This window comes from Notamacropus eugenii, chromosome 1 (assembly GCF_028372415.1).
Source record: "Notamacropus eugenii isolate mMacEug1 chromosome 1, mMacEug1.pri_v2, whole genome shotgun sequence".
Lineage (NCBI taxonomy): Eukaryota > Metazoa > Chordata > Mammalia > Diprotodontia > Macropodidae > Notamacropus > Notamacropus eugenii.
Window position 1 is genome coordinate 324,608,016 of NC_092872.1, and position 17,595 is coordinate 324,625,610.

At 35.2% G+C, this 17,595-nt stretch overlaps 1 protein-coding gene across 13 annotated transcripts in view; it reads left to right on the forward strand.

Annotated features, from left to right (window-relative positions):
* The window catches only part of BAZ1A (bromodomain adjacent to zinc finger domain 1A), a 249,851-nt gene that overhangs the window by 180,197 nt on the left and 52,059 nt on the right, over positions 1 to 17,595 (forward strand). For all 13 annotated transcript variants that reach the window (XM_072629668.1, XM_072629665.1, XM_072629674.1 and 10 more), the window contains 3 exons: positions 8,035 to 8,169; positions 11,219 to 11,321; positions 13,597 to 13,763. In XM_072629668.1, coding sequence (XP_072485769.1) covers positions 8,035 to 8,169; positions 11,219 to 11,321; positions 13,597 to 13,763 — 405 coding nt within the window. The remainder of the gene's footprint in view (positions 1 to 8,034; positions 8,170 to 11,218; positions 11,322 to 13,596; positions 13,764 to 17,595) is intronic.

Consider the following 17,595-nt stretch of genomic DNA (forward strand, 5'->3'; position numbering starts at 1 on the left):
CTGCACATTGGTATTTCTCCTCAAGTAAATTTAGAGTCATACCTCTCTATATCTATTCCAATGGTGTATTCAGGAATGGGTACAATTACCATAGTATATTCTTTCTTAGATAATTGTCTAATTTTCATCGTTAGTTTGACTTGTCTGGCTGATTTCAGCCCCTCCCAGTCCTGTGATGGTGATAGGGTTTTGATATATAAAGGAGACCTCTGCCCCAGTGTCTATTAATGTCCTGGTTACAGTATTTGAATCATTTTTCCAGTGGAGTTCTATAATCCCATCTATGTATTTCTTTCATCTAAGTTGGGGCTCAGCCAATTTCCTGTTCTCCCTGAAGGTGTGATAAGCTTGGATACAGTGTTTCAGGAGGATCTGTAGGGGCATTTCTTCTCTATTCCATCTAGTATCAAGCCCCTTTTCTTAGCGCATTCTGTATACATTACTTGGATATCATCTATTCTTCCAAAATCTTCTATCTAAACAATTCTTTTCTTGTCAGTCTATTCTGACTTTGAATCTGCTGGCTATTTACTTTTCTCTTTCCAGGAAATTTATCTTTTCCCCAGTCCCCTAAGTCACTTAACTGTGGAATCTTGTCCAACACCTCCAAAAGAGGGTTCCCTATTTCCCCAGTTATTAGATTCAAAACTAGGTGCTTGTAAGCAGAAGGAGCCATCTTCACTATTACATTTCCAGTGGGAAACTGCAAAGGGAGTATCATAGGGGAATGTTGACAGAGTTTACCTGGATTGCCTGTAATCTGCCTTGTTTGCTCTACTATGTATGTATGCACACATAGATACACATACATATACATATAGAGAAGAGAAGAGAGATGGCAGCGAGGTGCGGTGACCTGGAATCAGGAAAACTTATCTTCCTGAGTTCAAATCTGACGACAGACACTTAATGAGCTGTGTAACCCTGAGCAAGTCTCTTAGCACTGTTTGCCTCACTTTCTTCATATTGAAAATGAACTCAAGAAGGAAATGGCAAAGCTGGAGTCACAAAGAATTGGACATGTCTGAAATGACTGAGCAACAACAGATCTATATCTATACATGTGTGTATCTCCTCTCTGTGTATAGATAGATATGATAAAGTCATGGAACTTATAGTTCATTAGGAGGATAAGATCCTAACATAGATAGTCACAGACTATATTGTTACCTAAGTACCTTATGGCTCACTTCTTTTAAAGTTTCATGTAGATTGGTGTCTCCCAGAGGGAGTTTTGGGAGATATTCTAGTTAGGCCATTAATGAATTTGTGGAAGACATTTTCTCCAAAGTTCACAAGGTCAAGATTTTTTTTTTCTTTTGCTGCATTTGACATAGTCAAATTGTAGCATAGGCTGTATGTATGGTTGGAGCTTAATAAATGTTATCGAATTAGCCCCTCATGTATATAAACTGTTAGTTAGCATAGGTTACTTCTGCAGCTGGATAATCCCCCTTTTATTTATTTATTCATTTCATTTCGTTTATTTATTTATTTTTATTCTCATTAGCTTTGGTTTCAGAGGACAATGAATTTTAGAGCCTTGCAAAGCTCCTTGTATGCCTGTCACCTGAAACTTTCTCACATGATTACTCAATATTATTTGTGGCTTAAAGCATGAGTTCTTCATTCTTTTATGGCAGTCTGGTGAAGTCTATGAATGCCTTCTTGGAATTATATTTTTAAATGCCTAAAATAAAATACATAAGATTATAAAGGAAGTCAGTCATATTGAAATACGGTATTGAAAGTTTCCAGCAAGAAATCAAATTAAGGAGTCTGTGTCAAGAACACCTGGACTACAAGGTTTTTTTTTGTTTGTTTGTCTTGTTTTTAAATAGTATTTTATTTTTTCCAATTACATGTAAAAACAATTGTTGACATTCATTTAAAGTAAGTTTTGTTCCAAATTTTCTCCCTCCTCTTCTATTCCTTCCCTAAAAAAGGTAAGAATTTTAAATAGGTTATATATATTCAGTCATGTAAAATATTTCCATGTCAACCATGTTGTGACAGAAAAAACAGACCAGAAGGAAAAAACCATGGAAAAAGATAAAGTAAAGATCGTATGCGTCAATCTTCATTCAGATTGCATCACTTCTTTCTTTGAATAATGTGGATAGCATTTTCCATCATGACTCCTTTGGAATTGTCTTGGATCATTTTATTGCTGAGAAGAGCTAAGTTATCAATAGTTGACCATTGCACACCATTGGTACTACTATGTACAGTGTTCTTCTGGATCTATTCACTTTCACTTCATGTAAGTCTTTCTAGGTTTTTCTTAAATCTGCATGTTCACCACTTCATTTTTAAAAAGGTAATTTGTTTTTAGTTTATAATATTAAGTTCCACAAGCTTATGAGTTCCAAATTTCCCCCCCTCTTCAAGATGTCATGCAATCCAATATAGATATGCATATACGTTCACGCTAAATATATTTTCACATTAGTTAAGTTGCAAAGAAGAACTATGACCAATGGAATGAACCATGAGAAAGAAGAAACAAAACAAAAAGAAAAGATACTTTTGATTTGCATTTAGACTCTATAATTCTTTCTCTGGATGTGGACAGCATTCTCCATCATGAGTCCCCTGGAGTTGTCCTTGAACCCTGTGTTGCTGAGAAGAGCTGAGTCCATCAGTCATTCGTTGCACAACTGCAGCTATGCATAATGTTATTCTGGCTCTGCTCCCCTGCCTCATCATCAGTTCACACAAGTCCCTCCAGGTTTTTCTGAAGTCTACCTGCTCATCATTTCTTATAGCACAGTAGTGTTCCATTTCATTCATATACCACCATCTTTTCAGCCATTTCCCAATTGATTCCAGTTCTTGGCCACCACAAAAAGATGCTATCAATACTTTTGTACTTGTGAGTTCTTTTCCCATTTGTATGCTCTCTTTTGGATACAGCCCTAGAAGGGTCAAAGGATATGCACATTTTTTTATAGCACTTTGGTCATAGTTCCAAATTGTTCTCCAAAATGGTTGGATCAGTTCACAGCATTAGTGTTCCAATTTTCCCACACATTCTCCAGCATTTATCATTCTCCTATTTGGTCATGTTAGCCAAACTGATAGGTGTGATGTGGTACCTGAGAGTTGTTTTGCATTCCTATAGTCAGTAGTCATTTAGCACATTTTTTATGTGACTGTATTGATTTCTTCATCTGAAAAATGCTTGTTCATATCCTTTGACCATATATCTATTGGAAAGTGATTTGTATTCTTATAAGTTTGATTCAGTTCTCTATATATTTGAGAAATGAGGATTTCATGAGAGACACTTCCTATAAAAATTGTTTCCCAGCTTTCTGTTTTCCATCTAACCTTGGCTGCAACGGTTTTGTTTGTGCAAAACCTTTTAAATTTAATATAATCAAAATTATCCATTTTTCATCCTATAATGTTCTCTTATCTCTTGTTCAGTCACAGATTCTTCCCTTCTCCATAGATCTGACGGATAAAATTTTCTGTGCTCCCCCTAATTACTTAATCATTCTTTAGATCTAAATCATGTAGCTGTTTTGATCTTATCTTGGCCTACAATGGGAGATGTTGGTCTGTAACTAATTTCTGACAAACTACTTTCCAGTTTTCCCAGCAATTTTTGTTATAGTGAGTTCTTGTCCAAAAAGTTTAAATCTTTGTATTTATGAAACACTAGATTTCTGTGGTCATTTATTGCTATGTATTGTGTACCTAATCTATTTCATTGATCCACCACTCTATTTCTTAGGCAGTTCCAGATTGCTTGAATGATTACAGTTTTATTATAATGCACTTTGAGATCTGGTACTGCTCGGTAATCTTCCTTCACATTTTTTCCTCGCTGATTCCCTTGATATTCTTGACCTTTTGTTCATCCAGTTGAATTGTTATTTTTTTCTAGCTATGTAAATTAAGTCATTGGTAGTTTGGTATGGCCCTGAGTAAGTAAGTTAATTTAAGTAGAATTGTCTTTTTTATTTTATTGACTTGGCTTACCCATGTGCAATTAATACTTTTCCAAATGTTTAAACCTGACCTTGTAGGAAAAGTTTTATAATTGTGTTCACATGGTTCCTGAGTTTGTCTTGGCAGGTAGACACCCTAGTATTTTACATTTATTTCCAGTGGAATTTCTCTCTTCCTACTGGACATTGTTGGTAATAGTAGGAATCCTGTTAATTTATGTGGGTTTATTTTATATCCTGCAACTTTAGTTGTTAATTGTTTCAAGTTGTTTTTTAATTTATCCTTTAGGATTCTCTAAGTATACCTTATTTTATCTGCAAAGAAGAGTGACAGTTTTGTTTCCTCATTGTCTATTCTAATTCCTTCTAGCTACTTTTCTTCTCTTATTGCCATAATTAACATTTCTAGTATAATATTGAATAGTTGTGGTGATAATGGACACTCTTGTTTCATGAAACAAATGATCTTATTGGGAAGGCTTCTAGCTTATCCCCATTACGGATAACACTTGCTGATGGTTTAAGATAGATACTAAAGCATAGCTCCATTTCTTTTCATGTTCTCTTTTGTTTTTCATAGGAATGGATGCTGTATTTTGTCATAAGCTTTATGTGTATCAATTGAGATAATCATATGATTTCTGTTGGTTTTGTTATTGGTATGATTTGTTATGCTGATAGTTTTCCTAAATGAAAAGCTGTGCATTCCTGATATAAATCTCACCTGGTGATAGCGTATGATCCTGATGATATATTGCTGTAATCTCTTTACTAGTATTTAAATTTTTTGCATCAACCTTCATTAGGTAAATTGGTCTTTACTTTTCTTTCACTGTTTCGGCTCCTTCTTGTTTAAGTATCATCACCATATTTGTGTCATAAAAGGAATTTGGTAGGATGCCATCTTTGCCTATTTTACCAAATAATTTATATATTATTGGGATTGTTTTTTAAATGTTTGGCAGAATTCACTTGTTTATCTATCTTGTCCTAGGGATTAATCTGTCTTTTCATGGCTGTTTATTAAATGTAATTTTTGTTGCATCATGATCTGAAAAGGATGCATATAATGTTTCAGCTTTTCTGCATTTGATTGTGAGGTTTGTATGCTCTAACACGTGGTCAGTTTTTGTGTAGATCCATCCTGTGTACAATTGAGTAGTTTTTTGTAGTCTGGACTTTGTTTTGTTTTGCTCTTTTTTCAGCCTATTTTGTGACTTTTAAGATTGAGTTCTGCTCTTGGGATACAGGGGTCACTGTCTCAAGCTTCTTGGTGGGGGGCACAGTGGGGGGTAGGTGTGGTCACTAGCTGTTTGTATTGAGGTCTCTAAGGCTGTTGGTTTGCAGCTGTTGCTGGGATCCCCTAGCCTAGTTTAGTAGGCTACCTAAGGCTACCTGGGGCTACTGCAGGCCTGACTTGCAGTGTTGGGGTTGGAGGCTTCCCTGCTATATGCTGTGCTGTTGGTTTTCCAAGAGAGAACTGTGAGGCCTCAGTTGCTGATCTGTGCTAGGGTTAGGGCTTCGTGCTGGCTTGCCTGAATGCTTTCTACACTGGGTTGTGCTCCCGTTTTACCCATGTAAGACCTTTTCTGGAGAACTTCTAAGTTATCTTGGGCTGGAAAATTGTTTCACCTCATCGTTTTGTTTGTTCTGTCACTCCAGAATTTGTTTTGAGGCATGATTTAAAGTTTTTTCAAGGGAGATTGGGGAGAGCAGTGAACAGAGTAGAGTGCTGGCATTAGAGTCAGAAGGACCCAAGATCAAATCTAGCCTGAGACACTTACCAGGTGTGTGACCCTGAGCAATTCATTTAACCCTGTTTGCTTTAGTTCCTCCTCTGTACAATAATCTGGTAAAGGATACCTTTGCCAAAAAAAAAAAAAAAAGAATCCAAATAAGGTCATGAAGAATTTGAAATGACTCAACAGCAACACTACACAGAATATTGAAAAATACACTTTCTTGTAGGACCATAGTTCCAGAGCTGGCGGGATCTTAGAGACCCACCTTCTTCATTTTACACATGAAGAATCTAAGGCCTAGTGAAATTAAGTGATTTGTCCAAGATAACACAGGGAAAGGAAGAAAGACTTATTAAGTGTCTACTATGTGTCAGGTTCTGTGTATAGACCTTATATACATATACTCCTTTCAACAACCTTGTGAGGTAAGTGCTATTATGATCCTTATTTTATAAGATAAGGAAACTGAGGCAGATGCAAACTGAGTTATTGCCCAGGCTCCCATTGCTAGGAAGTGTCTGAGGCCACATTTTAATTCATGTCTTCCTGACTCTGTGCCCATTGCTTTCTTGGTCCATTGCATTGCCAAACTTCCTGCAACAGATAGTAATATCAAAAGGGAAATTTGAATGTGAGTCCTCTGATTTCGAAGCTTTCTTTCACTTCTTTTCACTATATCAAACTACCTTATTCTTGTTTATTTTTCTGATTACACCTCATCTTCAACCCCTTACTCATCTTAAGCCTGTAATTATTATTCATACAGCCTCCTAATTCAGTCCCTCATCACCTTTCCCTAGATTACTGCAATGTCTAGGCAGCCCTAGATGTTAATCTGCTTCTTAACCCTGTATGTTTCCTGCTTGCCACTGTTGCTGTTATTGCTCCCACCGTGTTATCCCAATTGGTGAAAACTCTTACCTAGTTTGCCCCCAACTAACCCTGCTTGTTTGAATAGTGGAACTATAATCTGGTCCACATTAACATTACTTCTAGAAAGGGCATGCCGGCCCAATAATGACAGGCCTGTTATTATTCCACTTGTACAGTTGTGATTTCCCCAACCAAAACCCCCTTCCGTCTTATTAAAACGTAAGTACTTTGAGGGCAAGGCTTGTCTTCCTTTTTGTATTTTTATGCCTAGCTCTTACACAGGACCTGGCATATTTAGTAAGTGTTTAACAAATGATCAGTTTATTCAGTGGTATCCTAATTATCTCAATTCAGTTTTCTCTGTGCCTTAAACATCTTCCCCCTCTTCATTATATTCTCCACAGCTGCCAAAGTGCTTTCCTGAAGTCCTGTTCTGACCATATTACATTACTACTCAGAAAGCTTATCTTTAGGATAAAACATTACTTATTAGCATTTAAAGCCTTTCACAGTCTAGCTGTACCCTTCTCAGGTTTATGTTTTCCAGCTATACTGGCATGTGTTCACAACATTTCATTACTCATATCTGTGTCTTTGCTCAGGTTCTATACTGTGTATTCTCTTCTCTCCTCTACCCTTTAAAATCCTTAGCTTCCCTTTATTTTAAGTACCACTTCCTTACATGAGGCCTTTCCTGGTTCCCATCCAGATCCTAATGACTCTCTGCTTTCCCAGTTGATTTTTTATCTATTTATATTTAATTTTGTGTATTTTTTTAATTTTTCCAATAAATATAAGCTCTCTGAAGGACCACACTGTTTCATTTTTCACTGTTTTCTTTATTTGACTAGCATGTTGTTAGTGCTTAATAAATACTTAGTGGTTAATTGACTGGGGAGAATCAGGGAAATATCTCCTGGAATTGGTGGCATTTGGAATGAAATTTCAAGGGTGGGCAGGATACCAAAAGACAAAGGTTGGGGGCAGGGAACACCATTTCAAGTACAGAGAATTGTATTGCTGCATGGATGGAAGCAAGAAATGACTGAAAGGTATATGAGACAGCTACAGTTTAATTAGATCATGATGTATACGGATGTGGTATTATGATATAAGCCTGGAAAGGTAGGGATGGGCCAATCTATAAAAGACTTGAAAGTTTTCAATTTAAATTTGCACAGTTTTTAATTATTATCAATACATGGCAAAATATAATGCCAGAAGATGTTATTATCCTATTATGAATCCTGTTTTGAAGTTGTGAGTATAATCCTATTACGAATCCTATTATGATGTTTTATTTGATGTGTTAAAAGACAAAGGGTCCTGGTGGGGCATTATTTATTGTTACCATACAGCATTTGTATGTATGTAAGTAGCAGACTGTCACACAGGTTTCAGAAAGTAAAGTGTCTTGCTTTAATACAAATTAACACATTTTTGTTTTTTTCTTAACAAAGGCATCATCTCTTACAAAATATAAAATAGCAGAACAGCATTTTTCCTACTTCTTCCCTGATGATCCACCCACATTTGTCTTTAGTCCGGCAAGCAGACGAAGAGGGAGGCCTCCTAAAAGAATATCTATTAGTCACGTAAGTAGGGGATAAAGTAGAAATGTTTCATTTAGATTTTATAAAAAAATTTATCTCCTTATTCTTCCCTGACCCCCTTCTGAGTGAAGTTGAAATGTAAAATTCTTAACATCTTCAATAGTCCTTTACTATATCATAATATAAGATTTTATATGAGAATGGCTCTCCTATTGAAATGTCAGCAAGCATTATTATGTTTCAAGTCTTCAAGCACGTATTATGAATGAAGATTAAAAACCAACTGCTATCAGTATTTTAAGTGAAGAGATCAGATTAGGATATTTCTGGTATAGATTAAATAGCACTAATTATTGTCATAAGAGCTGGATTCAAATGTGAATTTTCTTACTCCTGTCCTCTTAGGCAAGTCACCTAGCCTCTCTGGGCCTCAGTTTTTTAAAAAAATAATAATAATAATGGAAGTATCATTTTATTTATAGCACATTAAGGTTTATAAAAACACTTTATAAATATCTCATTTGATCTTTTTAACAACCCTGGAAGACAGGTACCATTATTATCCCCATTTACAGGCCCGGAGAGGTTGAATGACTTGCCCTGGGTCACATCACCAGTAAGTGTCTTAATGCCTGATTTGAACTTGGGTCTTCTTGACTTTAGGCTCTGCACCTAATTCCTTTATATGTAAAATGAGGGAATTAGACTTGATAATATCTAATATCTCTTATTAGAGAGAAACCTTACTAGAACGATTGCTCTCTTTTAGTTATTTAATTCTATGACCTCTCTGAAATTTTTCTTGTAGTGAGTGTCCAAGATTTTAAAATTGATATTGTTCACTAAGTGTATATGGGAAGGAAGAGAAAAGATAGGAAGTTATCAAAAGGAATGATGTTCAAAAATCTTTAGGGTAATAGGAATTCTTAGGGTAGGAAGGAGGAGGGCTGAGGGAGGTAGATTATTTGTATTTTCTTTTCTGTATCTATACTTATCCAGTGTAGGTAAACTTAAACAATGTGGGTGACTTCCTTTTCCCCCTTGATTCAGATAGGCTGCCAATATAGTACAGAAATCAAGGGTGGTTTATATATAAATGTTGTTGCCAGGAACAAAATGTGAAAGTTGAAGAAAAAGGAATAGAGAGCTGTGTAGACTGAATTATTGCTATTTCTGTGGCCCAACTCTTCATTCACTAATTTTTCCCTTTCCCCTTTTTTCCCTTACTCTTATTATTTATGTTTCATTCAATTTCTGCTAGTTGTGAAAAGAGTGCAGGTTACTATTGTGACTCACAAGTTAAATATGAATGGTTGAAGTTTTCCCTTAAGTCAAGAGCAGTTAGGAATGTATTTTAGGAATCTTGTATAGACTCTTTCAGGTTCTGTGCTGTGTATTGCTTACTAAAATGAAGTAATCTACAAAGCCAGATGTCTTGAAGGATCTGGAGAACTTAAGATAAAACCCTCAATCTCTCCTCTTACTCTCTAACCCATCTAGTAACTTATCTTTTTTCAGTGCTACCCCTGTAGGACTTTTCTAATGAGACACATTGAATGAAGTCCATTTTGTATTCTTTCTCTCTAAAAATAGATGGACTTACCTGCTGGCATATGCTCAGTGCATTCTGAATAATGCTTATATTTTTTGTGCTCTTTGTAAAATGACAATTTCCCTATTCTATCTCCTGGGTGTATCAGTATAGAGATTCGGGCTACTTGAAAAGTGGAGTAAAAGTAAATGTCACCAAATCATAACACCTCAAGAGATGAAAATAAGGGTGACATCATTTGCATTTAGTCCAACCTGTACCTGAATAAGAATCCTCTCTACAATAGTAGCATATAAGTAGTTAGTCCAACTTGAAGACCTCAAGTGACAAACAACCTACTATTTTCTGAGCAGTCTGTTCCAGTTTGCTCCTAACTTTCATAGTTAGGAATTTCCTCTTTTTCCTACTTGTCCTCTAAGGCCAACCAGGACAAGATTACAAATCTTCTTTTCCACATGACATCTGTTTAAATACTTGAGGACAACTCTTATCTTTCTTATTTCTCTAGGCTATATGTACATGCCCAATCCTTCAATCTGTCTTCAGAGAATATGATTTCAAGGTCCATCACCATCTTGGGTGATGTTTTTTCTGTGCCCCACAGCATTATCAATAGGCTTCCTAAAATACAGTGTTCAGAATTTGAAGCCCTTCCCCATGTTGATTGTCTTCCTCTACTGTTTCCTTGGGTTGCCTCAAACTAACGTAGTTGAAATTACCTTTCCATGTATGTGTGTTGTGTGTATATACACGTGTGTGTGTGTATGTGTACACAGGATAGAGATAAATAGTTAATAAGAAATGATAGAAATGCTGGTATAAGAGTTTTCTTCTACCTCTTATACTTTCACACTGTAAGTTCAAACTTCTAAAGGAATTACAAATAGAGGCATTTTTGAGTGTTTTGTATAAAATGAATCACTTCATTTCATGTCACAGGTAGATTTATTAAAAGTAAAATTCATTGCCATAGACGAGGGTTTTCTTTTTTCTTTTAACTGTAAAGAGCATGATGAAGCTCAAGTTTTCAAATTATACTCTTCTACCTCAGCTTTATAGTCAGATTATTTTTATTCATTCTTTTTTATTTTTAATGTCACATTCATTTCTGAATATATCTCCTTTTCCCCCTTTTCCTTGTAACAGTGATTTTTTTTTAAATTACCAGTCGCATACCAACCTCCACCCCTCTTAATACCTCTCTAGTGAGGGGAGAGAAGTACATTTTCTTATCTCCTCTCTCCAGCCAAGTTGATCATTATAATTATAATGTTCAGTGTTATTATAATGTACAGTTTCAGATTTTCTTTCTTCCAGTTTTACATTGTTATTGTCATTGTTTAATTGTTTTCCTGGTTTTGCTTCATGTTGTAGTAGTTTTTGCACAAGTCATTCCTGTATTTCTGAGTTCTCCATATTCATCATTTCTCATGGTATAAGAATATTCCATTACATTAATATGCCAGTTTGTCTAGCTTTCTCAAGTAGTGAGCACTGTTTTTGCTTCCAATTCTTTTCTAGTTGTTATTTATTTTTTAGGAGGATGGAGTTGCTGGTAAGCAGACCATTCAAGGAAATGGGAATAAAGCTACAAAGGAAAGAGAGAGGCTTCTCAAACAAAAAGAAGAAATGAAATCTCTAGGTAAATTTCTGCTAAATGATCTTAATCTACAAAAAGATTTCATTATGCTGATTTTAAAAAAATTTTGCGTTTTTTGAGGCAACTACATTTTTCTTCTCTCTTACTATTACTTTAAAGTTGTTAAATTTACTCAACTCCTAGGAATCATGTTAGTAATTATTAAAATGCAATAATGATAGGCTAATCATAATAACAAGTTTATATTGTGCTTTAATGTTTACAAAATGTTACATAATCCCATTTGCTAGATACCAGGGGTGTGAAGAAAAAAAAGGAAGAATCTCTGTCTTCAAAGAATTTACTTTATTCTTAAATCAGAGGAGATAACATGTATAGCTTTTCCCTGCTTGAAACTTCCCTATTAATTTATTGGGCAGTACTATCCTTACTTTTCCCTAACACCTTACATCAGTTATCTGGTCATATCAGTGCTACAGTACCTCTCAAAACTATCCCCTTCTTGCCACTTGTCTGATACTATTACTCTTTTGCTTAAAAGTCTTTAAATAACTCCTATTTCCTTTGAAATAATATATAAAGTCAGCCAAAAAGGGGCAAAAGATAGTCCTTGTACTCAGCTCACAGTCTAATGGTGGAGACAACAAGCAAACGTTTGTGCAAAAATGGAAAATGATTAAGAGAGAAGTCTCTAGAATTAAGAGAAGTTGGGAAAGGTTTCCTATAGAAGATTGAATTTTAGTTGGGACTTAAGAGAAGCCAGTAGCTAGAGATGAGAAAAGAGCCTTTCAGGCATGAGGTACTGCCAAAGCATAGGGAGATAACTGAAGTTTATTGAGTATAGGGGGTGGCATGGTCAGACCTACCTTTTAGAAAAAAATCACTTTGGTGGCAGACCCACCAGCAGGCTATTGCAGTAGTCTAGGGATTAGGTGATGAACATCTACACTGTAGTATAGGCACTGTCAGAGGAGAGAAGGTACCATATTTGAGAGATGTTGCAAACATGAAATCATCAGACCTTGGCAACATATTGGGGGTTAGAGGGCAGGGAAGAAAGATAGTGAGGAACCCAGGATCCTGGGTTGCAAGTCTGAGGGCCTGGGAAGATGGGAGATGGGAAGGATTTAGGTAGAAAGATAATGAGTTCATTTTTGGACATGTTGAGTTTAGGATGTCTACTAAACATCCCATGTGTTTTCTCTCCTTCTTTAAATGACCTTATATTGTGCATTATGTTGTATCCCCATAGTAGAGTGAAAACTCCTTGGAGAGATTGTTTCTTTTTATCCTTTAAAGCCCACTAGAATATAAAAGTGCTTTAAAACTCTTTATTTATAGTCCTTTTGTCTTCTTCCCTGTGTTCATTTCTGGGCCTCACAGTTTTAAAAGGACATTGATAGAACTCCAAATGACAGCCAAGATGGTGAAGGACTTTCAGTTCATGCAATATCATGATATCTGAGGAATTTTACCTTTGATTATTTTTTGTTAGGGATTCTTAGATGATTTAATAATATTCATTAAAGAAGCACTTACTGAATGGCTGCTTCATTCAAGGTGCTGTAGTGAGAAAGATATAATAATAAGGAAGACTCATCCCCTAGTATCAATGAGCTTGTATTCCAGCAAGAGGGAGAAACTATATGCGCAAACAACAATACAAAATAGAATGGGATAAATGCTCAAATCAAGTACAAGGTATCATGAGAGTTCAGGGGTAGGAAAGATAATTTCTGGCTGTGAAGATAAGAATTGTGGAAGAGGTGCCATTTGAGCTAGGCCTTGAAGGATGGATAGGATTTTTTTAATATTTGCATTTAGGGCAGAGGGCATAGTTTATTGGGAGCAAATGCCCAGAAAGTATAGGACTTATTGATGGAGTTTGGATTGTAATAATTCAATTCACCAAACATTTTTAAAGAACTTATCATATCTTATCATCACTCTTCATTGGGGGATGTAAGGGAAGTTCAGTATATTTGCAAGTAAATAAGTTCAAAGTAAAAGTAACTTAAGAAACAGGAAGAGTGTCCTGTTAATGGAGGAAAAACCTCATGTAGGATGTGCAGCACCTGAACTCAAAGGCTTTAGAGGAAATAAGGGATTCTAAATGTCAAAAGTGTTGAGAATACATTCTAAACATGGTGCCAGGAACATAAGCACAAGATGATACAAGGCTAGAAAAGTAGATTGGAATCAAATTGTACTAAAATGAATGCCAAGGTAGGGGAGTTTGGACACTGTTATTTGCCCAAAATGTCAAGTTTCATTTTTGCCAACAAATAAAGCTTTAAATTTTGCTCCCTATCCACAGCTTTTGAAAAGACAAAATTAAAAAAAGAAAAGGCCAGTGCCATAGAAGCAAAGAAAAAAGAAAAGGAATATAAAGAGAAAAAGAAAGAAGAATTAAAGAAAATTGTTGAAGAAGAAAGATTGAAGAAAAAAGAAGAGAAAGAGAGACTTAAACTAGAAAAAGAAAAGGTATGTTTTTATTTGCTGCCTTCTATAAGTATTATTTCCTTTTCTTTGGGTAGCATAGGTGTGTGTACCCAGGCAATTTTTTTAAAAGGTGATTTAGCACAGTGCCTGGAGCATAATACACTTAGTAAATATTTATTGGTTGATTGTTCATCCCATTCACATTCACAGTTATGATTACTATCTATCTGTCTCCCTACATCCTGTTTTTCCTGTTTATGCTTTTCTCTCTCCCTTCTCCCTTTCCCTCCTCACTAGAGTTTTTGCTTTCAACCACAGCCTCCTTCAGTCTGCCCTCCTTTCTAGTAGTTCCCTCCCTTATCTTCCCCTTTACCCTTACTACTTTTTCCCTGCCTTCTATCCACACCCTCCCTTTTCTTTCCCCTTTCCTCTCCTACTTCCTATAGGGTAAGTTGGACTTCTGTACCTAACTGATTATGTTATTTCCTCATTAAACTAAATCTGATGATTCAAACAATGCTCATCTCCTTTCCTTCTTTCTCTCTACTCTAATAGGTTCTTGTGCCTTTTCATGTGGTGCAATTTACACTAGTCTGTCTCCTTCTTTCCTCTGCTCCCAGTACAATCCCTTTTTACCATTTAGACTTTTTATCTTCACATCAAAGTCAACTTATATCCACATTCTCTGTCTCCTTTAAATGATGCAAGAACAGTGCAGTTCTCAAGAGTTAGAAGTGTCATTTTCCCTTGTGATGTGTAAACAGCTTGCCCTTCTTTCTTGTTTACCTTTTTTATGCCTTCTTTTGAGTCTTGTATTTATTTGAAGATCAAATTTTCTGTTGAGCTCTGGTCTTTTCATCATTAAGGTTTGCACGTCCATCTCCTACCCTGAATGATTATGCTCAATTTCACCCTATAGTTGATCCTTGGTTGTAATCCAAGCTATTCTGTCTTATGGAATATTGTATTTTATGCCTTCTGATTTTTTCATGTAGAAACTGCAAGATCCTTTGTAATTCTGACTGTGGTTCTGTGATATTTAAATTGTTACTTTTTGGCTGCTTGCAGTATTTTCACTTTGACCTGATAATTTTGGAACTTGGCTACAATATTCCTTGCTGTTTTTCAGCAAGTATCTCTTTCAGGAGGTGATTGGTGTATTCTTTTGTATTATTTTACCTTCTGGTTCTAGGACTTCAGGGTAACATTTTTTGATGATTTCTTGAAAAATGCTGTTTAAGGTCTTTTTTTCATCATGGTTTTCAGGTGGACCAATAATTTTTAAATTGTCTCTCCTGGATCTATTTTCCAGCTCAGTTGTTTTAGGTTAATGAGGTATTTTTATGTTTTCTTCTATTTTTTTCATTCTTTTGTTTCTGTTTGGCTGATTCTTGATGTCTCATAGAGTCATTAGCTTCTATGTACCAAATTCTAAATTTTAAGGAATTGTTTTCTTCTATTAGATTTTGTATCTCCTTTTCCATTTGACCCATTTTACTCTTTAAGGAGTTCTTCTCCTCAGTGAATTTTTGTGCTGTCTTTTTCATTTGGACAATTCTACTTTTTAAGGACTTGCTTTCTACAGTCAATTTTTGTCCTTCCTTTTCCAAGCTGTTTACTCTCTCTTGCATATCTCTCATTTCTTTTCCCATTTTTTTCTTTTACCTCTCTTATTTGTCTTTTAAAATCCTTCTTGAGCTCTTCTGAGAAGGTTTTTTGGACTTGGGACTGGTTCATATTCCCCTTTGAAAATCACATTACATATTACCATGCTATATGCTTGGCTTTCTTTGAAATTCATTTGAAACTACATTAATTATTTTTTAAAAACCTCCTTTGTACAAATCTGGAAAGTAATCAGAGATTAAAAATAGATGACAGCACATCATTAACCCAATAGTCTTAACTAATCTGAAGCATACTTCTTAACCAGGAAGTTTAAAAACATGTTTAAGACAGTATAGTGGATTAGCCTAGACTTGGATAGAAGAGATGAATGCTAGCCTTGACTGCCATTTAGTTGATTGTAACTTTGGACAACTTTTCTTCTTTGAGCCTCTTTCTTCAATTTACCCTGATTACTTTGCAAGGTTATGAGAATTGAAGGAGGTAATAATACAGAAAAACACTCTGAAAATCTGTAACTCATCATAAAAATATTTCTGTTATTATACTCTTTTTGTTGTTCAATAATTTTCAGTCATGTCCAACTCTTTGTGACCTCATTTTGGATTTTCTTTGGAAAAGATACTGGAGTGGTTTGTCATTTCCTTCTCCAGCTCATTTTAGAGATGAGGAAACTGAGGCAAGTGATTTGCCCATGGTAAATGTCTGAGGCCAGATTTGAACTTAGAAATGATGACTTTTCCTGACTCCAGACCTAGGACTCTAGCCATTATGCTACCTCACTGCCCACTCATATTTTAGATATAGTGTTAATAATCCTGTAACATGTTAGAAATGAGGAGAGTTTCTTCTAAGGACAGGCTTGCTTGACAGCATGTTATAAGTGACAAACTGACAATCTGGGAGGAGATAAAAAATTAAGGATGAAATACCTGATCTTAAAAAAGCACAGCAGTAAGCAGAGCCACACTGACATCTGTATGAATAGATGGCTTTCAATTCTTGCAGCTATCAATGCTGACAACTAAGGAAGAGATTTTTTAAAAAATCAAAATAGACACAACTCAAAAATTGTAGCAATTTACTGTTAATGAAACATCAGATTGTTCTACTAAAATTAATATTCCCTGATTAGATCATTGTATATCACAGTAATAATATAGTAACAGCAGTTTAATGATGAATGTTCAAATATATGACAAAGGAGAAAGCATCCATTAAGGAAATTTAAAATTATATTCAATAGCTATTTAAGAAAAGTATGTTTTCCATCAGAAGTATGTGTCAAAAATAGTTAAAATCAAATTTTGTCTTTTATATAGGATCAAGCTTTGATTTTTTTCATAAAGTAACTTAGATGAAAAATATTCTTCCTCAGTGATGTCATATAAATGAGCAGTTACTATATTTTTCTGTGCTAGCAGTACCTCAATAGTTTAATTTATTTGATTTTTTTTAATGAAAATATTTTTCTCCCTCTTTCCTTGTAACAAATATTCATAGTTAAGTGAAATAAATTCTTGCATTGGCTGTGTCCAAAAAACTATCTCATTTTGTACCTTGTCAGTGTGAGTTTTGGTTTTTCTAACTGTCTTTTGTTTTCTAAATTGCTGTCATGGTTATCACCTTGATTCTAAGCTCTTAAGAAGCTTTCAGAGTTCTTTTGTTTTTGTGATCGTGTAGTCAGTGTATGGTGTTCAAATGTTCTGTTTGTCTTGCTCAATTAACTACATCAGTTTGTGCAGGTCTTCCTAAGTTCCTATTGCAATGTAGTATTCCATTATATTCATATAGCTTAATTTATTTGACCATTCCCCAGTTGATGGACACCCCCTTAGTTTCCAGTTCTAAGCTACTGCACAAAGAGTTGCAATAACTATTTTTATGCACAATGGTCCCTTTTCCTCTTTCTTTGACTTTTTTGGAATATAGCCCTAATTATGTATCACAGGGTTAAACGGCATGCATAGTTTACTGACCTTGGGGGCATAGTTCCCCAAAATGGCTTTCCAGAATTACTTGATCAAATTACAACTCCACCAGCAAGGTAATAATATGCCTATTTTCTGCAGCCCCTCTGACATTTATCATTTTCCTTTTTTGTCATCTTTGCTAGTCTGGGTGTAACCTCAGAGTTGTTTTCTGGTTCCTTATTATAGATAATTTAGATTCATATGACCTTATTCAGAAAATATGTAACAATTTGTCTTGATTTTGTTTTCTTATATGTAATAATTTTTTAATTATA